The sequence below is a fragment of the Diadema setosum genome, chromosome 20, assembly GCF_964275005.1.
Source record: "Diadema setosum chromosome 20, eeDiaSeto1, whole genome shotgun sequence".
Lineage (NCBI taxonomy): Eukaryota > Metazoa > Echinodermata > Echinoidea > Diadematoida > Diadematidae > Diadema > Diadema setosum.
In genome coordinates, this window is record NC_092704.1 from 6,265,233 (window position 1) to 6,292,598 (window position 27,366).

General features: G+C 38.7%; 1 protein-coding gene across 1 annotated transcript in view; it reads right to left on the bottom strand.

Moving 5' to 3' along the window:
• Nucleotides 1–8,760: 8,760 nt before the first annotated feature.
• LOC140244049 (polypeptide N-acetylgalactosaminyltransferase 13-like) overlaps nt 8,761–27,366 on the bottom strand; it is a 123,591-nt gene continuing 104,985 nt past the window's right edge. The window contains exons 8-11 of the mRNA XM_072323700.1: nt 19,069–19,208; nt 15,716–15,814; nt 11,449–11,589; nt 8,761–10,460 (exon numbers count right to left, since the gene is read on the bottom strand). Of these exons, the coding sequence (XP_072179801.1) occupies nt 10,314–10,460; nt 11,449–11,589; nt 15,716–15,814; nt 19,069–19,208 (527 nt within the window). The 3' untranslated portion in view covers nt 8,761–10,313. The remainder of the gene's footprint in view (nt 10,461–11,448; nt 11,590–15,715; nt 15,815–19,068; nt 19,209–27,366) is intronic.

The window sequence follows — 27,366 nt, forward strand, 5'->3', positions numbered from 1 at the left end:
TCAGAAATAAATTGGTTTTTGTGTTCATCTCACTGATTTATATGATTTTATTGTTTAATTAACTAATTAATTAATTAAAGTTATTCTAATTTTCTATTTATTTATTTATTTATTTATTTATTCATTTATTCTTTCATTCATTCATTTACCATTATTTCTTTTTTCTTTTTGCTGAACTGGCCAGAGAGGCTCAAAGTTGGTCGAACATCCCTTGATGCTCTCACTGTGATACTTGTCATGGCCCAGGGATGTGCTTTTACTTTATATCTGTTTTATTTTCGTATATACTTGTGAATTTGTGGAAGACGCGAGTGTTTGATTATGATTATGCGGATGACGCAGTGATTTCAAGATGTAGATAGTCATGCTTTAGAAATTGATTGATTATAGTTAAGTGGTGGGTTTCGCATCATTTTCATTTTGAATGGGAAGACAATGCAAGAAGCGAAAGATTTCAGGAACATTTTTTTTTTTTATGTGTCATTTTTAATTCACGGCAGCCCCGAACAAAGCTATCAGGGGGGCATTTCATGAAGCATTTTGTCCGACAACTTGTTGGACAAATTTGCTCTCACTCACTCAGCCAATCAGATGCAAGCATTTCAGTAGCTTTTAACATTTTGTCAGACGAAATATCTGACAAAATGCTTCATGAAATGCCCCCCAGGAAGAATGCCTTGCTTTATTCAGGACAGCTCTTCACACCCTTTGTGCGGTTATCAGTATATAATTTGAACAGATTATGAATCTTATTCTGCCCTCGCACACAGCGGACTTGATTTAGAAGTTGTTGTTGTTGTTTTTTTCTTATTTTGTCCCGGATTTAATTCATATCTATTGTAATGACAAACATATATATGCGTAGCTTTGGGAGGCTGGGGGGGGGGGGGAGTCAGATTACATCAGTTGATAGTATAGTTATTGTTTTATTTTGAAAGGTGGGATATAAACTTATGATTTATCTATTTATCTTTATTTCAGGAAAGAAACTGCTGTAAATACAGTAAATTATAAGCTAGTATATAGTACTAGTACGAGTACAAAATTGATAAGTCAATAGTCATTGAGTCAGTTGTAAATGTCGGTTCAATGTATAACGTTGAAAGGGGATTGATATGATACTGTATATTATCGATATGTTTCAGTTTAAGGTGTAGTTTGTGTAATGTCTTTGAATTACCTATAGGTACTTTGGGTGTATTTTTATGTATTTTATGTAGGCCCTATATGTATTGCAATATCCAACGTACAAAAAATTCCACGGTGAAAAATAAAGTAAATCAATCAATCAATCAATCCATCCATCCATCCATTCATCAATCCATCAATCAATCAATCAATCAATCAATCAATCAATCAATCAATCAATCAATCAATCAATCAGTCAATCATGTTGTTGGAGTTTAAATGTGCACCATCTGCAAACACGGTGGTCCGTGCGCAACATACACTCTAACGACTGCAAGGCACTGCATGGCATGAATCAAATCATTATCATTGTTGTGTTCTCTTCAGATTGGCAATGGGCTTAATGGTTTTCAGAAAATGTGCTCTACTTTCCATTGGCCCACAATAACACTTCAAATAATTACTAGCTGGTAACATCCATTTTCATGACAATACTTTGGGCTATTTTCAAAATATGGGAAAAAAACTTCATAGATCTCGAACAAAATAACACCCCTATATTCATTTTAAAAAAAAGTTTTTTGTTTTTGCTAGTGCCCCCTCCTCTTACCCCTCTCCTACCCCTATAGCGCACCTCATGCAGGCCTACTCAACACTCGTACAAAGACAAGGATGCTGATATCCTCAGCAGACATAATCACTATAATCAGCACACCTGTAACAAGTTGGACAAAATAAGTACACATATCCCTTGAAATAATCATCTGCAAGAAAATGTAATCATTTTTTTTTTCTCATAACAGTTGTACATTAATGTCTTTTACGTTTTATCATGTCAAAAATGTGAAATCACTTCTGACAAATGCACAAGTCACTGCCAAGTGTGGGTAGCAATTAAAAGAGAAAAACAAAACTAGTGAAAACCTTCCCTTAAAATGTCATAAAATTTGAACATCACACAAAACTTCTAGGAGTAAATATACAAGGAATATCCATATCAATACCAATATATACCAAAAATTATTCTCAAGGACAAAGAAAGGAGAAAACAAAATGCAAATGCAAATCAAAAAATGTCATAATTTCTCTTTTCCTGCTCTTTAGCAGACAATAGTCACCATTTCTCCAATATTGACACATAAAAAAACAAATGTAACTCTTAACCATACAAGAGAATGATGAAATAACTCAAAAGCAACTGAGAAATACAAGTAATATTACCAAAAGTATTGGCTGACTAATGCAAGAGTAAAGTTATCTAACAATGAGGAATACAAGATGGAGGATTGTAACTTAAGCTCTCCCTTATGATATTAATTCTCCTGCCCCCTGTTCACTTCCAAGAAATAACCCCCATTACACTTTATTCCAACTGGTTCAATTTTGACATACACACTGCGAAACAACAAGAAAATGAAATATTTCTTCAGTCATTTGACATTTTAAGGGGAGAACAAACCAAGCACTATATTGCTGTTTTATACAAGAAAATGACAATTTGTTTTTATACCCTTTGTACAGAAAAAAGGGTGAAAAAGGTCTGAAATTTCTGCAGTATGCTTTCATGGGATGCACATTAAGATTTGTTATGTAACTTTGTCGAACTAAAATTTACCTGCAGAAGATTGAGAAGACTAAATTAATTTATTGATTTATTGACTGACAACAGAATCAGCATACATAAATGAAAAGAAAAATATGCAAATGCATTCTTCAAAATTGATGCTCTCGTGTTGAACAGACGTTACGATTTGCCTTTCAATGCAACATTAATGTAATGCCTTTTTGAGGATTGAAGAAACAATGAACTCTGCGAAAATAAGAAACACTTCATTGTAGAATCCCTTGAAGATAGAACACAGGTCACCACGCACAATGCAATGCATACTTTCCTCTCTGGTTTTGTTGCAAAGCTATTTGCTTTACACTCTGTAAGACACAGACAGTACTGTCCAATCACAGGACAGAGATTCAACCCCAAGAATGAAGGTTTTTAAACAAGCTAGTTCACAACAGAGGCTTACACTCTTTACTTTATGGTGAAAAGCTATTAAAAGCCTTTGACAAAAAAAGAAAGATACAACACCTATCATGACTACCCATCTTCAATAGCCTAACTTACACAAAACTGAAACAAACAAACTAAAGCAATTTGAGTGTCAGTCAGTTGACTGGGTTGCCTGGGCTTCTAATAAAATCACTGTACATGCTGTACATGTACATGGCCCTTCATTTTGTTTTGATGAAGTCCAGTGAACTTGACAACTGACCTTAGATTCACTCTAAATCTCTTCTGCACAAACACAGTGTTCTTCTCAATTTCACCAAATAACATTATCATTGGACTAACCTTAAATATGGAATGTGTGGCTAAAAAAGATATTTAAACTGTTTATTGGTGACCTTTGACATAGACCACTGACCGTATGCTCCTGTCATTTTATGTAATTAATATCTTATTGATTTCAAGCAACTAATAAATTCTAATTATTTCTTATCTTCTTAATTGATAATTACCATCGGAGATTCCCAGCCATAGTTTTGACTGGAAAATCAAATTTGTAATCAATTTACAGTGAATATTGACCATAGACCCCGAGGCATTTTGCCCCAAATCCACCTAATGCATCTACACCTCATGTAGTATATAAGGGCCAAGTGCTAAGTAAATCAACTGCTTGCTTTTTCTTACATCGCAACTACGAGTGCTGGGTGGGACGGACGGATGGACACCACCTCCCAAAACAACATGCATTGGGCACCCTTTGGGGGTGGATGTATAAGAAACAAAAAACAAAAACAAAAAACAAATAAACAAAACAATTTTTGAAATTTATCTGTCTGAGGAGAGGAGCAGCAAATGTTACAAATACAGTTGGAGGACAGATAGAATATGCCATATATTTAGCGAGTCTAAGTTTTCACGAATTGGGACTCCCCGACAATTTTGCGAGTGGTTAGATTCGCGATTGTGGACTACAGTACCAAGAGGAGAAATGTATGCGTGCACGTCACACTTATCTCGAAATGAGAGTTAATATTTTCGCACGTTATAAAATTTGCAAATAGCATCCCACTATCAAAATTCGAGAAAATAAAAACCTCGCGAAATATTCGGCGTATACAGTAGTACTCTAGCTTGTACCCAACCCGAGGAATGAGGATACGCTTCCACACTGTGACGTATTTCAGTCAAATTATTGTCTCACTGAGCGCGTGTCAACATCCCTGAACGTTCTTGCATCTTGTGTTACTGCGCTACGACTGGATGAGTCAGCTAATTCGTTTTTACTTCCTTAAATAACATGATACAAATTTGACATTTTCTTTTTCACCTCCTGTGCTTTCAAGAAATGATGTAACAAAACAAAAGAATCAGTCTTAAGTCATCTAGCCTTAAATAGATTCCAAAAATTGCTCAAAATACAAAATAATACATATTTAAATCTTATTCATATACAAAAAAAAAAAAAGATTTTGCCACTGTAAATACAATGGTTTCATGTGCAAATTGCATTCTCATCACATATATATTTTTTCTTTTATAATTTCTTCTTGTTTGCCACAAACAACATTAGTACATTTCCAATGAGAGTACTGGTAGAAATATCATAAAGGAGGCATTTAAATCCACTCCAACGCCGTCATAAAACATTCAATTTCAGATCATGCTCAGCATAAATCTTGATGCAAAGCTACAATCATCATATCATTCTATCTTCACAATCTTATATTGGTTAACAGTACCATTATTTATCTCATTTATCTCTCCCCCAACACCAGAGAAAAGAGAAGTTCATCACTAAAAATATTTGGTGCATAAAGTGACACAAAGTTATGACACCCTTAACTGCAAGTACGTGAAGAAATAAAACAACGGTTGGGCAACATCTGACATAATATATTTTTGGCTGAGAACAAGAAGGGTGTTACTGCAATTTGGGGGGTATTGAGTTATTGGTATCACATTGTAGAGCTCCATCTCATCTACATTATGGTTTTAATTTGAATTTATTTTCATTTTCAGTAAAATGTTAAACGAATCAAAATCACAAGGGTACTATTTTACCTGACATTTGGAACAATGCATATAAACCTTCCCACTTTTGATTAAATAATGTTTTTATTTCACGAAAATTGATTATTTCACGTTCATTCACCCTCAAATCTAAGAGTGCAATAGTGCCCTTCTGGCTCTCAGCCAACGTTATGCATGTACTACATTTCTCCATGTGTGTGGCAAATCATTCCTTTCCATTTTGCCTTCTACCCTTTCTGCACCAGATTCTCAAAACTCCATAGCCATTGCTCATGATGGAATCACAAGTAAATGCAAAAGGGATAGTGGACTATCGGTGGACTGTTCTGAATTGAATCGGTTCTACTCTAATAGACCAAGCACCTCTCTGTGTAAACACATGTTCCCTTTTTGCATAAATTCATAACTTTATGCCTATCCATCCTGGGAATACCAGCACAAAAGATAAGATATTGAAATAACTTTGAAAGACTACGACAGTTTTATATGTTAAAGAAAACTCTGAACCAAAGCAAGCTTCCACAATAATACAGAAAACAAAAAACAACAACGAAATGCTGCAATGCTTTAAGAATGATCATTTAAATAATACAATTCTTGGCCTGGACTGTCTAGTTTCAAAGGTACAGTCATACCTGAGATATAACCTATTTCTACTTTTTGTTTTCTCTCCATATTGTTATTTCTGACTATCATTAATCCACCACCAAACGTGCATGAGAAAAACTGTTTCCAAATACAGACATAATTATTTATCTTTTAATAACACTATTCTTGAAGATACTTCATCTAGGGTTGAAAAATGTAGAAGAAGAGCAAAATGCCTGACATTTCCTAGGTTAAATGGTCATCTCTTCCACAAAACCATAATCTTCATTTTGCCAGCATGTTAACAGAAAATGTAAAGAATATAATGCAAATCAAATCAGCCATTCATTGTTTTTACAGTGATGCTAAATTCTACTGACACTTCTCAGTACAAGAAGCTGATGACACAAATAATTGTTGGTATAAACTGAACAGGTACCCCTTCTCCAAAGGCAGATGATTCACATTCACATTCACATTTTCTTTCTTTTTTTCTACACCCCTGACCTGCAGCACCATAACCTCAAGTTTAATACAAAACTTTTGAGGTCTAAGCATTAAAACAAGAACAACCAAACAAGTTAAAAATAAAAGAATGAAAATGACATGAATTGTCTACATTCAAAAGATTAAACAAGAGGTCAAACTACGCTTTCCCAATATATTAGTACTGATCAAAGCGCTCTACACTTGATTATCACATCGAAACTAGAAATTAGATTCATTTCTAGCCAAAGACTCGAGGGTGCTTGAAATTTACAGCCCTTTCAAGTACAATGGGCCATTACGCACTGTATTGTTTTTTTTAATTTTACCTAGCAATATTGGGCATATTGCATCATGCTCATTGATATAAATCAGCATTACGTCCTATCTGCATTACAGGACAAAAAACAAACAAACATACGACGCAAAAGTAATACACCACATACATTCACAAAGTATTGGAATAAAACAAGTATATATGATATCAACAAGAAAGGCACAGATGTAAGAAACTTGTATGATTTTTTTTCTTTTTTCTTTTTTACCAAACACTGGCTCTTCTCCAAACCCTCAGCTCATTTCCATCATACGTTTGAACACACACTTTAAACACAAATATACAATACCACGCAGCATCACACTTTTTAATCAAAAATGATTTTTCAAAGTTTGCTTGGCTTTCTTGTTCAAAGAAAACCCCCCCAAAATCCTTCTGTGGGTCCCCATGCTGACATTTGAGCTGCCTATTTCATGTGTTGCATTCCGGGGTTCAAAACATTCCTGCCACTTTTTGCACTGAATGAGTTGGAAAATATTTTCAAACATGGGTTCGGCACCTCTGCTTCTCGTTGAAGCCAAACATCATTTTGACTTTGGTAGTTTATATCAAGTGGTGGGAAGTCTTTACAAAGATTGTCGCGCTACGAACAATTCAAGTCAATGATGAGGGGAAAATGACAATAAACAACCCCTACTTGTTTTTAAGGACTTTATTTGTTTTCGCCTGACTTGATATGGATGCGAGATCTTCTTAAGTCAATTTAGTTAGCTGAGAATAGGTAGATCTAATAGGTGTATCTGACAAATTAATACTTCTCCCCTTTTTCTCTGGATGTGTACAGATATTAACTTCAAGTTAAGTATCATAAAAGAAAATCTAACAAAGGAATGTAAATCCCTCTTTCGTCATGTTTACCCGTCTCAAACTTCTAGGAAATGTGACGATAATATTAACATGGAATTCAATTTATACACAGCACAAACAAAATTTAATGACCTGATATACTGTAAGTGTTGAACCACCATGATTGATGTGTAAAATCACTTCCTGCTGCAGAAAATCCCATGCACATTTTTATCAAAAAATGCTAATAGCCTTTAAAAGGGGTAATGCAAGTTGAACATGACCTTCTACAAGGGGAACAAATAAAAGTACAATTTTACCATTTCCAATTCAGAATATCTAAATGCAATTTCTGTCTTTTTAATCAAGTGAATATCAAGTTTGCCAAAATGGAAGGTTGATAGTCAACATCACATATATGTAGATACTGTTGTTGTATCATGATAAACTTTTTACTCTATTTCATATTTCTACAAATTTGAACTATCAAGACCATCCCTTATTCACGGGGACGATCTAGAACTTGTTGAAAACATTGGTGCCCGTGGGATCAGGATGGCTCTGTCTGTTTTTATTCTTTGGGGACATTAAATATCCTGCTACGCCTTTAATTTTCTCTTGGGTATCTCCTCACTCTGGCGTCCGAGGCCGGTGGGACGCCCTCGTGATGGGGGGAGCAAGCCAACTACATGCTGCAAATCTCCGCACGCTTCCCAATCACACACGACAGACCACGCACAGGCAGTGAGACGTGCACCGACAAGAAATCCTTCACGTGCGATTCTGCGAAGAGTGGCGAGGGTCATCTGGACGGACACAAAGAAATCTACCTCAACATGCTCGCGAAAAACCGAAAAAACAGTTTAAAAAACAAACAAACTGCAGGCCTATCTAAAGAAGACAACAACTGACAATAGGAGGTACAGTTTGTGCATACACAGTCATGAGCTGCACTACTCAAAGACAACGAGATGGCACATTTCAGCAAGGCAGGTTGGCGGTTTGATGAGTACGCAATTTTTCTTTCACCCCAACAAGCGACTGTGTGAAAATTACCGAGGGTACGAGCATGTGATGGATTTCATCCTCAGGTTGTGTGTGACCTTGCCAAAACTGAACCAAATAAAAGGGCACAAATGATAAATGCACCTCACTACATTGTCCACTCTACAGTGACAGTCCTTTTCCTGAAATTATTGACTTCTTCCTGACATAGACTAGCAGAAAGCATATAGTACGCATCCAATGCATTTCTGATGCTAATTCACACTGATTATCTATGGATGATTGCTGGAGAACTCACACTGCTTTTCAACTTTTGACATGTGTTTGCCGTTGAGTCTTGGTTTGGGCTGTCGTAAAGATGTTGGTAATCTCTGAGGGGTACCTAAACAAATCTTCACACCCTTTCGGTATCACCATCTGCCTTTGAAAAACGTGCTGACGGGTGGCTACAACAGTTGGCGGCTGCCAAGAAAAACCCCATGGAATGGACAATGTTGAACAAGCATGTACATCTTACGACATGGGCGTCATCAAACACTCGACTTTGGATCGAGAGGCGAGGGACATCGTGCGCTACATAAATACACACAATACCCTCAGCTAGTATTGTAAGAGGATGACTCAAGATGATTCACAGTATAACAAAGATAGAACTGCTGCATAGTGAGATTGGTTTCTCAGTAATGTTCCAACTTGTCATCATCAAAAAATCTCACACACACTCACTGCTGCTCTCAGTAAAACATTCAACATTCGTCTACACATAACGATACATCATCAACTTTGAGGGATCATTTTTATTCCCCTTCAAATCCCTAGCTGAGGCAGGATTCATTCATGCTGGACATGAACAGACGAAAATGTGCAAGGAGTACAGAAAAAAAGGGACGATGATCATCCCCTGAGGATTAACTATTATCGAGATGGTGTTAGAGCTCCAGAAAGTTCATTTCTCTCCATCTTCCAGTACGTTTCCATGGTAACATGATGCATTCTACCTTTACATCTCTCCATGTTATCTCCATGTCATCTCATCACATTTGTATCCACATTATGAGGCTTGAGCCACTGGTGTGATACTGTACTCCCACAAGTCACATGTGCTGCTTCTTTTGTGTGTGTGTGTGTGTGTGTGTGTGTGTCTTCTTTTTTTTCTTTTTTTTTAATGAGTTGAGCTTATGGACTAATGCTTGGCAATATCTGCAACTTCAGTCAAACCTGCCTTTGAGGCCACCTGTCTAGAGTGGCCACCTGCCGCATCTGGTCACTAAAAGCAATTGCCCATGTTAATAGAGGCCTTGCCTATAAGGGCTACTTTTTTCATCTCCCTTGGGTGGCTGCTACAGACATGTTTGACTGTACCTACTGAGTAGTCACATGACATCCAAATCTCTCCCTTTGCTATTCCCCCCTCCTCCAATAATTAGCAAAGACGAACAATTCTACATCTTTCTTATCTGACATAAAATGAACCCAGTTGAGCTATCTTCTGGAGGAAGGGCTCCTTCACATCTTGTTATACCTGTTCTTTTGAGAACAATTTTCTAATGTATAATTAAATGTTCTATCCATGTAAGACCTGTACTTAGCCTCTTCAGATGCTCATCTGTCTTTTCTCTATTTGTGTTGTCATTATAAGAGTCAGCAGTTCGTGGAACATGAAACAAAATCAGACGTTCATTTTCACTGTCACCGTCGCTTCTTGCACTTCACAGCCCTCTATCTTTGCTTCACATGCTCTCTCCCTCTGATTCATTGATGATTCCAGTGACTATCCAGCTTTTGTATCCCCCGTAAAACTTCAGGTGAGATGTGCATGTTATTGACAAAGGACTCCCGCTCACTAGCTGCAACCTGTAGCATGCCACGCCACATACTTGGCACATGTTTCAATGACACTGAGAGTGTTCAGAGAATTTGACGCGTCCCCGGGAGGCGTGGCTGCTACCGGCCGCCAGCGGTCATGGAGATGTCCAGCAATTCCCACTGTTGCCCCGCCGACCCATTGCACTTGCCCAGCGTGGGGACATCCTTTCCTGGGTTGGCCTTCTCTAGGCAGTAGCCACTGGGGCTGTGGACGAAGGTCTTGGTCTGAGTAAGCGAGGAAAAGAAGAGAAAGAACCATGTTTGACATTGCAGCTACTATGACATCAGCACTCATAGAAAGATTTGATCTGATTTTGATTTGACAAGATCTTTGTATTTTTTTTTTCCATGCAAACAGGAAGACACACAGTCTTTTACCCGATTTATACACAGCATTAGAAGTGGTAGAATCTCTATTTGAACAGACAAAGTGACTCTGAAGTGCTCTAACATTATTCCCCCTGTTAAGACTAGGTTCAGTAGTGCTCCTGCGGCCTGTTGCATAAAACTTTTTACCTGAGAAAAGCTCAGGTTGATTTTAAACAGAGTTTGATTTTAAGCAGTTTTTCCTGTGTTAAGTCAATGGGAGCATCATACCAACCTCAGTTTTCTATTCTTACCAGAGTTTTATCAGGTTAAATGATGTATGTACCAGGCCCCTCAAGTGTTCTAAAGTCTGTATAAATGGTCACTAATGTTTTGAGAACTCCAGAAATGGCATGCAGCGCATGCTGAACGTTTAGTTATATGTTTGAACTTCCCGCGACTGCAAAGTTTGTTTTTATTTTTTACGACAGTTATGCCTCTCTGTCAATGACTTTAAGTGTGGTCTCGATGAGCGGCTATGCTCTGTATGAACAAACTCAAAGAGGAATAAGTCAAAGTGCTTCAGCAGTACTCCTGTGCCCAACTTTGTGTACAAATGGGGTATTTGTTACATAGTTAATGTACACAAGACTGTTACAAAGTGTGAAATGTGTGTGGTATCTTTAAATGAAGCACTCCCTGGTTTAGCAGTGCACAATGATGCCCTCAGTGACCAAATGAGCGGAGGCATCGAGATTTAAAAAAAAAAACACCAATAACTTTAAATTTTATGGCAGTGCCCAGAAAACGGTGTGTGTTCCCATCTTTGTGGGGTGCACTCATATTGTGGGAATTGTGTAAAATCACAAGAGAACCACCCATAGGTCATCAGCTCATCATGTCTCACCTCTTCCTTGTAAATCCACTCCTGGTTGCCGTGTTTGCCATGGCACTTGATCATCGTCACATCCTTGTAGTGTGAGTTCGCCGAGGCGTCCAGGCAAAGATCGTCGTGCTTAATCTCATTCTGTTTGGTGATGGCAAATATCTGCAGGATGATAAATTGGAGAGAGAAATATATCACATGTACAACGCTGGATTCAACATATGAGAGACAGTGTTTTGAAAATATGTACTGAACATTGTCAGCAGTAAAGCATGGATTGAATGGGATAGAATATTGTTGGGAACATTAAGGAGACACGAATTGGTCTCCTTTAGGCCCCATGTCTCCTTTAATAATGTAGTATTTACTAGCCATGTACTGTCATATTATTCATACAGTCATCAAGTCCTGTTCGAGCTATTTCAGATGACTGTCATGGGCGGCAGGCCACAAGAAGGAAATAGAATGGCCTCCTTGCAAAATGTCATGCCATGCAAATTAAATGAAGACCTTTTACAACAGTGGATGCCGGACATCAACCCTCACTTATATTGAAGTCTCCCGCATATTTTGAGACCAAATTTGCGACGTCCGGGTACACCGTTCTGAAGTTATGCAATGTTCTGCATATGCATGTCAACCCGAAAACCGCTCGAATTCATGATTTCGTGTGCAAATCCAATGCAAACTGTGTGTTTTTGTTTAATTGATACAAATTAGATTATTTCAACTTTTAACCATTGAAATAAATCAATTCTAATGTAGATAAGCTTGAAAAAGTGCCTCCAACAAATTTTGGCAAAAAACAATAGAAAACAAAAGATCGAAAAAACAATAAAATACATGAGAAATTAACAAAACAATAAAAAACAAAAGAAAATGATTTTGATTGCACTATTTTTTTACAAGAAAATTGTTTGATGTGTCTTGAGGAACTCTGACACAAATATTTAATAATCCTTCAGTCTTTTTGATGGAGTTATAGGTGAAAATATGATTTCATGCATTAATTTGCATAATTAATTTATTAAAAAATATGAAATCAACATTTTTCTATTGTATGACCATGTAATCTTGTAGTTGACATCCGGCTCTATGTTCAGGCAAAATTTTGTGGCGATCGCGTGATCGGCGGCCGAGATCTGAAGGGGGGGGGGGGGGGGGTCAAATTGACCCCCCCAGAAAAAACTTGGTCTCAAATAGCCCAGTTAGAATAGGGTTAAATAGGTTCAAAAAGAAAAGAAAAGTAGGACGGAAACCAGGTAAGCAAGAAGGAGCATATTCTGAAGATGAGGACTGAAGTAAAACATGCAAATATCACAGAAACAGAGAAAAAAAACAAACTTATTTCCCTCTTATTTTTTTTTTCCTAACATGTGGGTCTATTGTCACATATTTCAGGCATCACTACACCTCAGCAATGACATAATGGTAAGCCTAGGAAAATGAGATTCATTGCGGTCTCATAAAAGAAAAAAATATGAAGAGAGAATCAAATTGAATATATTCTGATTTTGCTGTTTCAGTAGGGCATTCGAGTAGAAATGAAAAAAAAAAATGTAATTCAATGTTTTCTCTGAATAAAGCAAAGACATACATGTAGCAAATACAAAAAAAGAAGAAAAAGAGACAAAAAATGGAACACTTTTGAAAAAGAGAATGAGAACTCTAACAGCTCACAATCCTTTAATTTTTTGTTAATTGCTTTTTTTGTGTGTTTTGTTTGCAATTTTAATGAGACAGTAATCAGTTGTGTATGCATGAGCACTTTAGCATGAGGAATCTCATTCAGCAACCTGTAATATATTTGCCATAAGATGGCGCCCTTTGACATTCAGCACAATCGCATGTTTAGCAACTGAAGGAGGTCGGCATCATCCACATGACAGCACAGATGTTCCACAGTAATACTACATCACAGAATGCTGTTTATCACCAGTGTGAACGCAACCCATAAATCGGATCTCTAAGGTAATGCGTATTATTTTCCATGCACTTTCCCCTTGCATGTATCGCCACAAGTAACGACACTTTTAGCAAACTTTTGATAAATTGAAATACTACTTTGTTACACGTTCATAAACAGAGCAGAAAATACATACAGAGAAGAGAAGTTCCAATGAAATCTCACATGAAATAGGAAAGTCATGAAATTTAGGTTTTCATATTTTCATATCAAACAATCACATTACGTAAACAAGATGAGGCGAAATCATCACCATACATACTGAAATTATCAAATAAGAATATCTATGTCTCAGGAAATATTGTACACCAATATTGCAAGATTGACTTTATTATCACTATGGTAGTAATCTACTTCAAAATCTACTTCAAACACGTATCAGCATTCTCTTGTTAGTCGATCCCTTCTCTCCAAACTTGGATGTGCTCAGTCTGTGTTACTTGAGAGAAATGTCTCCGAATTTTCATTCAAGCTATGCTGCTACCATGCCAACATGCATTTTCCATGCTCTGTAAAATTCATGCCTGCGTCCCCGACACTCTAAAACACTCATTACCGCAGTGTTAGTGAAGCGAGCTTGTCCAATGGACTGTAATAGACAGAGAACAACAACATGAGATACAGACATTGTGACACACTGAAATACACAAAGCTAGTGGAGTAGTATCCCAAGGAGTTTGATTCCAGCTGAAATGCACACACCATGCAAAGTATGGTAAACCAAAATAATTCAGCACTCCTTTTCAAAGCCTTTTCAAAACCTGGCAAAAAGTTCACTTCAAACTATAGCTACCGTACTTAACACAGTGTCTATATATCTTATGTATACATGTATATATAGGAACACATATACATAATATACAAAAATATTTTGCCAAAAATCTCATGACTAACAGTACGACATGAACACTATGGTAGTGTGAATGGACAATAAACTGCACTCAACACCTGTTGTTCTGTAAAGTTGATTATTTGAACTAAATTTAAGTGCCCCATCATGATAATGTAAATATGTTCCGACTCTTGTCTTTGAATTGCTTTGCTTTTTCTCTGTTTCAAAGGTGAAAAGAATTGTGGTTGTCTTGCTCAGGACTGCTACTCAGATGTAATAACAAACAAACAAACAAACAAACACAAAAACAAACAAACAAAAAGCCTGTAGGATACTTGTCACCACCAAACTTTATCCTTTGGCGACCAACTTTCTCAAATCAAAATCAAGGATATTCCAAAGAGCAATCTGGAAGACATTTGTCTATCATTTCCAACTCAATGGGCCAAAGTAAAACCTATATCAGGGAGGCTTGTGTACCATAAAACCCACTAGATTTCAGCCCCCAATTTAACAACAACAACAACAACAACAACAACAACAACAACAACAACAACAACAACAACAACAACAGCAGCAACAGCAACAATAACAGCAACAGCAGCAGTAACAACAGCAGCAACAGCAGCAGCAACAACAACAGCAGCAGCAGCAACAGCAGCAGCAACAGCAGCAGCAACAACAGCAGCAGCAGCAGCAACAACAGCAACAGCAGCAGCAGCAACAACAGCAACAACAACAAAATAGCGGAAGCAGAAAGAATTGACGTCTTTACAGTAATGAAGTGCATCACGCTTTCAAAGTTACGTTTATAACTTACCTTGTGTTGAAGAGAAATGTGATTAAAAGTCTGCAAAATTATTTCTCCTTTTGAGTCTTGATACATAATAGTGACTCCTTGCATCGCAATTCATCCTTACAGTGTTTCTTTTTCCACTCTCAAGGAGTGTAGTCCCATGCATGTATACATGTGTAAGGTTTATCGGGTGATTCACAGATTTTGAATCCTCTGATGACTTTCATTATCTTCACATACAGGCCACACCAAGATTCTGCAGTCTTACTTCTTGAGAAAACCCTGCAGTCAATACGCAAAAATTTACATTATTCTATTGCTGGGACATGATGAGAAATTTCAGTTTTCTGGGAGAATACTGTAAAAGTAGGTATTTTTCGCACCAGTAATTTTTCGCACTTGGCCGGGTGAGATTAGTTTCACATGTTTTTAATTCTGCAGAATCAAGATGTGAACTTGCTAGATCATATAGTAAGTAAAAATATTCCTGTGCTTTCATTTTTGCACTAGTTTCTGGTTGTGCGAAATGCACGAAAATTTCAGCAACGCGAAAAATTTCCACTTTTACAGTTCATCAGAATCAGGGTGACTTGGCAGCTCTGTGCATCAGTTGATCCTCTTCCTCCTCCTCCTCCTCCTCCTCCTGGAAGAGACCAGAGATTGGAAGGATGCGGGGAAAGGATGCAGTCCTTACCTGGTTTCCTCCCTGTCCGTGGCAGGAGAAGATTCCCACCTTCTCGTTCTCCTTCCTCCCCATGTTGTCAAGGCACTTGTGCGACTCTACGTTGCGGATCTGCAGACGAGATTGCAATATGATTTCAAAACAAAAAGGGATGGACATATAGTAAAAACAAGCTGAATTTTACATAGCTAGTAGTACTGGTTTCTTTTAATATAGATAGTTATATATAATTTTTTTAGCAGTACAGTTGTGTTTTGTTTGATTTTTTTTTTTTCATTAATAGATGGCTGCTTTCTCTTAATTTAGTACCATTCAAAGCTGGCCAAGTCTTCCTTAATCAGCAGAACTGGTCATTTTACAAACAGACGGGCTGTTTTTGCTTTTATTCAATGCCTCTCTTTCTCACGACATTCAAAATAGGACTAGTCAAGGCTGGTCTTGTCCTAATATTCTAGTTTTATCTAAATCAGCATTCTTCATCAATATTGTAGATAAGCTTGCACACTGCATGACACAAGGAACAATTTTTCTTTGTAGGTCATGTCTTGAAGAAAACAAAATAGCGTTAGTCAAATCAAAATCAAGCTATAAGAGCAAAAGACTCATCATGCTTTTGTACATGATGAGAGGTGATAAGCATTCCTATTGTAGATCAAGTGTTTTCTCCTGCACATAAAAGAACAAGAAGTGGGGTGGGGCAATATATAAATTCAGGGTGGCTAACCCACTAAAGTGACCGTTAAAATGACCGCTGAATTTGTCATTAGTGCTGCTCGGCACCACAGCACTGTAACTCTATAGCTGGCCTCCCCTTAGCAAGCAGTGAAAGGGAGCACCTGCTATAGAAGAGTTAAAGGTGTTGCCAATTTGCCCAATAATTGCACAGGTTTTCCTTCCGTACACTTTCTGTGTTTTGTGGGTTTTTTTTTTTTTTTTTTGGGGGGGGGGGGCAGTTGAGTAGGTGGGGAAGGGATGAGCAGGGGATGGGGTACAGAAAGAGTATATTGTTGTGAAGGGTGGGAGAGGTTGATGCTAATTCTGATGGGTTGGTCCTGGTGATGGTGAATGCTTTTAAAGTGGCCCTGAAATTCAAATGCATGTTGATTTGTGTTGATTTATGATACCCTCAACATCACTTTTGCGGTGAAATGAATATCTAGAAACATTTCATATATTTTTAACGATTTTTTCTTCTATTTTTCTTCGCATTACTTGGGAACGCCCACAAAAAAGCCTTCCAAACCAATATTCTTGAGATGACCTCATCTGTTAATCGTTGCTAAAGTACTGAAATGTTTAACAAAAGACATTGGAATGCACCTTCCCCTCGACTCAGCATAACTTGCACGTTCCCTCGCCATGTCTTTTGTTAGTCACATTAATATCACAGAAACATGCAAGTTATGCTGAGTCGAGAGGAAGGCGCATTCCATTGTCTTTTGTTAAACATTGCAGTACTTTAGCAATGATTGACAGATGAGGTCATCTCAAGAATATTGGTTTGGAAGGATTTTTTGTGGGCGTTCCCAAGTAATCTGAAGAAAAATAGAAGAAAAAATTGTTAAAAATACCTGGAATGTTTCTAGATATTCGTTTCACTGCAAAAGTGATGTTGAGGGTATCATAAATCAACACAAATCAACATGCATTTGGATTTCAGGGCCCCTTTAATGAATACTCAATATCTGATTGCCTACAGCCTATTTCGTAATTGGGGAGTTGACGAGTTGATCATGTGACATGATACCATCAAAACATCAGGTGACCAGGAGAACAAGATGCAGTAATGTATAGTAAGGGCAACACTGAGCCTGGATCAGTGTTTGAATAAAAGTCTTCCACAGATATTCCTCAAAGCAACTGATTTCCGGAAAATTTGTAATCAGTGACTAAAAAGAAGGTCACTGTTAAAAACAATAGCTGACTTGGAAATCCCATCAAATATCATGAGTATGGTCTGGAGTAGTGCATATATATAGAAATAAATGTAAGACAGAATTTGAATATAATGAATCTGTATCTTCCAAAAAGAAATTCAAGATGGTTCTGTATCATATTAAAGTGCCATTATACCAAATTACTTATGTTTTTATGCAGTGTGTGAAAAAGACAAAGCACAAAAATAGTGTCTAATCGTTTTGATAATGGAATTGAATATTTGTGTAACACAGGAAAAATAAATGCCATCTCGAGAAACGATATCTTGTGCCAAAGTGCTGTCTACAGGGGAAAAAAATCACGGAGAAGGGGACTCATAGCACAAGGAAAGAAGGAGCTCGGGATGAAACAGCACAGAATCAAAGAAAACAAGGAAGGAGAAGAAGAATATCAAGAAGAATATCAAGAAGAACAATGTGGTTATGAATGAAAACAGAAGTAAAGAGGATGTGGAATGCTAGGATGTAAAGGCACACAAATAATAAGAGGGCTGGGAGTAGTATGATGTTTTAACACAGGAAACACTTGTTATGATACACAGAAAAATAACCACAAATATCTGGAATGCGAGGCAAGTCAAGCTTAACATGGAAACGAGGTTTTGTCTTTCTATAATGGCCTATCCCTCTCGGAAATATTGTGACAAATAATAGACGCTCCTGATACTACAAACAAACAGAATACTGGAAAATGTGTGTACAAGGGTTTTAATAAGCAAAGTACATTTTCACTTGCTCTGAAAATGCCCCTATTACATCATTCTGTTCAAGTTTTCTTCACGAACCCTTTATATACAGAAACTTGGTCAGGTTCTGTACAAACAATTATAATGGAGGAATTTCAAAATCCGGTATAGCACGGGTTAAGGGTTCCATGACATTTGATCCCACGACAATTGCTCCCATGAAATATCTGCACACTGGGCCAAACATAAATTCTACCCTCAAACATAACCCTAACCATAATCCTCACATCAAACTGAACCTAAAATCCTCTCACAATCCGAACCCTAACCCTAGGTCCTTGGAGAAAATAAGACCTGAGCAATTGTCACAGGAGCAAAATAATGTTGTGTCACCAAGTTGACAAGGGAGGGAGGAGGGGGGGGGGGGGTGGGAGCAAGTTACTGGGAATTATGCGTACTTTTTTTTTTTTTTGGTTGCTGAGGAAACATCTGATGGGTAAGTAGAGCTAGCAATGCAGCACATCAAGATTTAAAACATCAAGGAGAAAATTGTGGGCTTGACATAAAGATCAAGTTTTTTGGATCTCCATTTTTTTTTCTAAATACGCCAACAAGCACTATAAAGTCATATAACATCTAATTGTTCATACAGTGTCAGTAAGGAATGTGTGACCTGAGAACATGACAGAAAAATAAAAGGGAATGTCTCTGCTGCCCTCAGTGGCCAGACACTGGTACTCACCTCTCCTATAGCCTTAAAGTCTAGTCTAAACTGCGACTCGGGATAGATATTGTCTAGGTACCACTCGAAGCTATGGCAGTTTAGCCGATCTCGTAGCTTCTTGCGCTGACTGACGTCACCGTACTCCGTTTTTCTTACACCTGTATGCACAGAGTGGGGTGGGGGTGGGGGTTGGGTAGGGGCAGGATGGGGAGGGAAGAACAGAGGAGGAGAGATATTGCTGTTAAGTCTCACAGGACCGAGGTCTTAACATGCTACTCACATCATACATTATACATATCATAGACGGGACTGAAGGAGTTAATTGAAGGGAGAAATAATTGAGGGATATGTGATTGTATACAGAAGGGGGCAGTGGATATTCAGTATATTGCACACTTGGTTCGGCACAATCCTCGTCTGCCGGCTGGCCTTTTGCATGTCCATGTCCTAGCATCACAAAGAAATCACAATGGTTTTATAAATTACAATGAAATACAATGTACACATAAAAGACAGAATCAGCATGTCTTTTATCAGGAACAGAATAATCAGACATGTGAATACATTCAAATTGCATGGTCTCAATAACAAATGCAATAGATGAGAAATGAGAATGATAATGGTGACAGTAATATGATACATGAAAAAAATAAAAACTGAAACTGAAACGATGAAACAGATGATACCACCACTACTACTACTAATCATATCTAAAAAAAAAACAACAACAACAACCTGCAATTATACCAGCAGAAGGACATACGGATACAAATGCATATGAATGGGGGGGGGGGGGGGAGAGAAGTACTGCTTAGAAAAAAAAATCAATTCAATATTCAGAAAAAAATATTAAACCACAGGATGCGATGTCTTAACTCACTGATTATCAGAGAGTTTGTGAAGATTAAAACTTTCTCTTTCACTGTGCAGCAGTACATTGTATATACGCGTACACACAAAAGCTACATTGTACTCGTGCTCAAATGGAGAGTAACAAGAGAGAATTAATCAGAAACATGATATTCATATCAAATTCTTGAAGGCGAGGGAAAAGTATCAGTCTCTTGATGGATAGGAAAGATAAAAAGGGAGAGCGAGAGAGAGAAGGAAAAACTCGTTTGACGAAAGAGTGATGGAGTGCATTCAATTTAAGAATGGACGACTGCCAACTCATTCCGCTTCTCAAGCCCAAAGCTGATCTGCCCTATCAGCGAGAGAAAAAAAAAAAAAAGAAGGAAAAAATAAAACTCTCAGAGGAGGTAAAGAAAGTGAGTGCAAAACATGTGCCTTCCCATGTTCGCGGAGAATCCAAATCAACGTCGTGGCAGGCTCGGGCCGCGCAGCCTCGTCAAAACTGACATGGCTACAATACATCTGGCCCAGACGTCACATATTGACGAAGACAAGGGTCTGCAGGGCAGATAAGTAGAATAGTTCATCACTGCCAATAGAAGAAAAAAAAAAGACGACGCTAAAGAAAGAGACACTTTGAGGCAGAAAGAGAGAGAGAAAGAGAGAGAAAGATGACTAGAGTGTATGTTTACATGTATGTGTATGTCAGTCTTTGTCATGAACAGCACGCGCACACACAGACACAGACAAATGAAACCTTGTCCACTTTTAAGAGAACTTTTGTTTCAAGAAAAGGAAAGCGCAAACTCCTTATTCTTTTTTATTGTTGAAGGCTATTCAATGACAGAAACACTAAGCAACTGTACTATAAAACTGTGACAATGGTCACTACTAACTATGACAAATTGTATCTATGCATTAATAGAGTATGAGTGAGTGTGTGTGTGTGTGTGTGTGTGTGTGTGTGTTTGTGTTTGTGTGAGAGAGAGCTCAAGCTCGAGCTCAATAAGCTCAATGGCAATAGTCCACATGTTTCTTAAACACCTACTGACAAAAGTGGGACTCCTGCCTACAATTAAAAATTTACATGATAAGATAAGAAATCTGTCAAAGTGTTCATGGAAAACATTTCCCACCTGCGAAGCAGAGGTGGGTGTGTTTATGACATCCAAGAAAATTGCAGGAGCAGGAATACAGGGATATTTATAGAAAAGATACAGGCATAAATGGCACACAAAAGTCATCTTATAAATCGCAGGCAATACTTAAAATGCGAACTAAATCATGAAGTCAGGTTTAGGAATATAACATGTCTCAATGTCTCAAGCAGCATCTACTTTTCATGTGATGTGTACTGTGCAGTTTGAAATTGTACTTGTACATCACACAGACCTACATGTACACTGTATGACCCCAGCACAGATCTGTACAGTATCTGTCTACTCCAATGATAGGAGTACAACCGTAATTACTATTGTATCAGGTGTTTCATGCTCGATGTCCTTGCAGAAATCTCAGCATCTTGTGACTTTGGCAAGTCAATTTTCCACAAGATTCTCAAATTCCCAAACCGAGGTCTTCTGAGCAGAGGGGTTTTGAAGGTTGGGGGGGGGGGGGGGGGGGGGAGAGAGAACAGGTAGAGCTTGAATACAAAATATACCAATCAAACCAAAGGTATAGATGTCCAGGAGAAGAGGTTGATGAGGTATTGCTGTAAACACAACTCTCAAAGTTGTCACTGTTGCATGTAGCTGAAGAGGCAAGCGAGGGCTCACTTTCAGATGGAGTGGACGGTGCAAACCATCGTTCCACTTGGCATGAAGGGTCCTCGACTTTCCAACTCCCACATTCACTCACACTTTTGATTTTGACCCAACATTGCGGTTTCCTTCACTTTCAACTTCTAAGCACGTTCCCCCATTTACCACACAAAGCTAAGTCAATGGCCTTGACTGAGATGCTCATAGATATGAATGATGGATTTCAATACTTAAGGGAGATTATAACATGATGATAAAGTCCCCTATCATTGTAATTTCAGGCATGCTTTAATGTTAGTGTTTAAAGAACCATGGCCCATCTCATAAAAGATGTTATGATAAAAACTCTTGCTGGAATGGCAACTTCCCATATACATGTAGCAACAGCCAATCAGGCAGCTGGATTATCATCGTTACCATGGCAATTGCCATTCCAGCAAGAGTTGTCACCGTATCAACTTTTTATGAAATGGGGCCCAGGCGTGTATACATTTGCTTTCTTCTCTTTTGATTCACCATCGTTTTACAGCAGACAAATGTCAAACCAGGCATCTGTTTACTTATGTGGGTGGTGCGTCACTGTCGGAACACCCACTGCACCTATGGGAGAATGTTCAGTAAAATTGACCTTGCTTTCGACATCGATGACGGCAGACATCTTGATTCTGAAAGGGAGATCTTCGCATGAGAGAAAGAAAGAGAAAGAGAGAGAGAGATAGAGAGATAGACAGAGAGGGGGAGAGCTGAGAGTGATGAACACAATTGGTACTAAATTCAGACATCACCATTTCTCCAGCTGTTCTCAGCATTTGGAGCTAAGCTGCACAGCTACGGTCCAATCATGAAGAAATCCACAATAATGTTTCAAAATAAATTACCGTAAATGCACTTGGCTCCAATTTTCTTGCAATCAGTCATGATTCCCACCCATTCGACACATCAAAAAAGGAGGGGGGAAAAAAAAATCCTTCATAATTTTCGACTGTCACAACCCAGGTATGGATTCTGATGGGAGGAAGGCACGAAATTCATTACATCACCCCCACGCACATGCACGCAGTTTGCTGTAACCATCATAGTTCCACGGAAGAAGGTTAAGACCAATGTGCTTCCTACGTCATTCTTCACCTCCCAACTAAACAGAGACAAAAAAAAAATTACATGGAAGTATGCAGAAAATGCACTCCCGGCAATCGCTTGGCCCACAAGGTTTCATTCTAACATCACAGGAATGCACTCCGGGAGGGTCAAAGGTTAAGTTCTGGATTTCTCTTTCCAACTAGGGAATGTGCACATTGTAAAATGCCACATCAAGACTTCATCAGTTACAACTGTTGCACCATATGTGCTGTGTTCATCTATTCTACAAATCATTTATGAGGCCGATATTACTCAAATTATACCCTTCACAGAATTTTTAAGATGTTGAAATCCCTATTCTGAATGTTTTCACCTCATATTTTACTATTTTGACTTATAAGATAGATGCAAATTGACCCATATGTACGATCTTTTCATCGCACACGGCGATCTCTATTAACAGTCCCACAAATACAGATTCGTGTAAGTTCTCCACACAGAAACCTATGGCAAAACAGTGCACAATACATTGCAGTCTGAATACTAAGTATACACTGTATAAATCTTGATAGAGTACGCATCCGTGTTGGAAACAGATGACGTACTGATCAAGCGAGGCTATGCGAGGTGCTAGCGAGATCTCTCCTTCGTACATCCGATATCCCCAGAGCGTTTCCACTTCCGGGTTTTTGCGATCACTATCGCAGTCAACAAGATACTTGATATCGATAGCAAAAAAAAAAAAAATAATAAAAAAACATAGGGGCGGCGGAATTTTAGGGTCGGGCGGGTTACGCCAATACAACAATTTTTTTTTTTGCCTTATGTGGCTACAACCAATATCAACACAGTAACAATATGGTAAACTTTAGAATTCCAGAAATGTTTCATTTTCACATATGATTTCAAACAAGTGACATTCTGTTTCGTACATATGGTGACAACCCCCAGTGCTTGCTGAAAACATGGGGAAACTTTGAAATTCCATAAAAAATTTCTTACTTTTAATGAATTAAGATCAGAATTAATTCCACATGAATGATTTACTCCATCTGTATCACTGCACCACATGGCATTTCACTTTCATCATGCACATTGTCCCCTCATAGAAACTGAAAGCTAACAAGGACATTAACACTGCCTCTGAGCAGGAGTATACTGATTCAACCGCTGACATCAAGACTGACATGCAAGTGTGAAACTATCTTGTCGCCATAACGACCGCGAGCGTCGGCAACCATGAGTGTCAGCTACACACAAGTGCAATGTACTTTCCAATTCCTTCCTTGCAATGAATTTACACACTGAATACACACGCATACACACAGACAAGCTTTAAATATGTAAGGAATATGAAAAAAAAAGAAGAGAGAATAAAAGAAAGCGACTCCGCAGCTTAAAATACTTCACCTGTCCTGAACGATCTTGCAGGTGGGGCAACAACAATATGGCTATAAAAAATTCCTGTCTGGCATTATGGGCCCCATTGTAAAGGGTGGGGCACGGAACGCCAGACAGAAATGACAGGCAGCCTATAAATCTGCTACTGTTCTATACTAAAACTGGTATTAGGGCATTGTCAAGCTCTGCCAGCTGATCAGCTGTCGCCTTACTAAAATTCTATTATCATGAGTCACGCATGGTATCAGGCGGGGACGACAGGAGTGGTAGAAATTAATACAACATTGTAGGTACCGAGATCAGAGATTGAGTGATTGTGAAATTAGACGTTATTATGGCATCTCCGAGATAGCTCTCTTGGTATCATCACACAGGAAATGGAAATTGATACGAATTACCGTGTACATAATCCCTTTTTCAGCACAGCCAATCCACATAGCTTGCAGACAAATCCCCGACTTCTGCTCAAAAGGTTAATTTGTTTTCTCTGCTGAATTCAATATCCACCTGTGTGCCACATGAACCTGATTATACCAGTCATTGCCAGAGAGAATCACAATAATACCAACAAAATTTACAATTTGTGCTGTCTATGAACAATAGTTTTTTTCAACCATCAATATTTCGGGAACAGCCTCATAAATTGCAAGCCGCAGACTCCATTGTTGTTTTCCATCGATGATTAATGCATCCATAAAAACTTGACTGTGATCGATCGACTGACTTCAAAGGGTACTTCTAGGTGTAAACAGCACAAGTGCTTTAAAGACCCGAGGTGGTACAAATAGTTTGGGGATACCATGCAATGGCGAGGAATACTTGACTTGGATGGTTCCAAGACATTTGCTCCTGCGACAGTTGCTCCCATGAAATATCTGCACGCTATAAAGCCAAACATAGATTCTACGCGTACCTACAAACATAACCCTAACCCTTATCCTAATCTCACATCAAACTAAACTTAAACCTCTATCACATCCCTAAAGCAAATGTCTTGCCACCAACTTGGATATATTCTGGAATCCCTGTAATGGTATGTGTACAGCTTTATCACTTATTTATCTCTACATAAGTATACACACAGCCAAAGAATCTCAACTAGAGTCAAATTTAACTGATGAGACCATGTTTTGATGCACTTATTTGTTGATGAGCAATTCTAATCGAGCAGGCCAGTGCCAGTTACGGTTTCTTTTCATGTACTCTGGTGACCAGCGCATAAAGAACAGATGTAATCTGGTCAATGTTCTCTCCCCACAAAAAATGCGTATCTAAGATGCATATTATTTTTGTGGATATTCCAAATGTTTACCTCACCGCAAAATTCATCCCTTATAGTACGAGAGCTGCCAACACTACCTGCTTCTCTTGTAGGCGCCGGCATTTGCTGATGATGCAGGTACCGTTAAACAGACTTACAGACAGTCAGTCAGACAGACAGACAGACAGACAGACAGACTTCAGAGTCAGAGACAGGCAATGAGAATGAATACTGGTATGGCTGGCATGGGTTAGGGCAATTACTCTGGGCAATTACCCCCAGACCCTCCCCTGACCCTAACCCTAATCCTGAACTAATCCTAACCCTAACCCAAACTCTAACCCTAAACCTAACCTTAGAATCCTAATCTTTACTCTAACCTTATCACTAACCAGTATTAGCTTGGGGGGTAATTGCCCTGATACGACCGGCATGCAACGTTCAATAGTAAAACCTATACGTGGGACCTTAAAGATCACAATGACGTTCCAGTTGGTCATTACCCCGTTGAGGACGGGCTGATTTTGCTACACACGCACATCCCATAGACACCTCCCCGAGTATACTCGGTACTCGTCTTCAACGGGTTAAGCTGTCAGACATAGGGAATGCAGAGTTCGGTGGGACAATGATAGTGAATCCATCTCATATGGATGCTACTGTATCTTTTGGGGTTCCGTCACGCAGCCCATGCAGCTGAAAGTGCAGGGAGAGCGGTGATGTGCGTTCTGTGAAAAAAAGAGAATGCGTGCATCGTACTTCAACGCTGGAATGCGAATCGAATGGAGCGGTAGCGCCTGTCGCCATGGCAACGAGAGTTTACGACACTGACTACAGGAAGAGTGATGAATGATTGTTGAATGGCGGGTGATGCGTGTAAATCTCTCTCTCTCTCTCTTTGGGTGACTGTCATCGTACTGGAGTGCAAGATTGACGACTCTTGCCCACTCAAATTGAAAGCGATCACACTCTTTGATTTGTCGCATGAAAATGACGAACTTTCTCCAACTTTTAAAGGTTAGCGTTGAGCACTGCAGGGTCCCTCCGGCTCCTATATTGGCTAAAATGGCTTTTACTTAGTCAATTCAATCCATTTGCTTCTACGTCTCTCGATGCGCAATCCATCTTTTGCAGCTAATGTGCGGAATGACTTCTGGCAGCTTGAGCTGGCCGTTCGCACTGCAGCCACGGGGAAACAAATAAAATGATCACCGGCTGAGAAACATACCAGCATGAACAACTAGAATATAAGGACGTAAAGGGCTTCCGGTGCTTTACTGACATTTTCACAGTTTATGCCTCAAGAAATGTGTCGAATCACACAGCTACTGGAAATGGGGTACCATAAAGGAGATAATTAAGGCAAAAGCACAAAACAGGAATATAGAACTAACCCTGTTTTTCTCTCATATACCTTAGCACGCCTATGAAATATTGCGCAATGGAGAAATTTCTTCAGGTTTCTTGCAAACTCCACCATTTATCGGTTCCTCCTATTTTCTTTTTAATCAATGAATATTTCTAACAAAAACTAAAAGTAGTAATAGAACAACTACAAAGACAGAACTTAATCCAACATTCACTGTAGTTCACAAACTATACACAGCTTGTCTGATCTTTCCATTCTGAAATCATTCTTTGCGCCATTTATTTCAAGTTTATTCATACAACTGGTGACCTTGACGTGGTGTCATTGTCTTTGTGTGTGGGGGGGGGGGTGGGGGTGGAAGCAGTCATGACGAATGAGGACAGCAAATGGACACAGCGACTCTCAACGGTCATGGTCCATCCAGAGATATACAGCTCATTAGTATTCGCCTGCACACTCCTAGTGAGGCGATCACCAGCCCTCACAGGAATGGGGGTGCAAGGAGCTGGTGGAAGGGGGTTAGGGGTAAAAGGGTGAGGGTGGAGGAGGGGGAGGGATGGCTGGTGGTTCATGGGAGAGTGCAATGACCACTG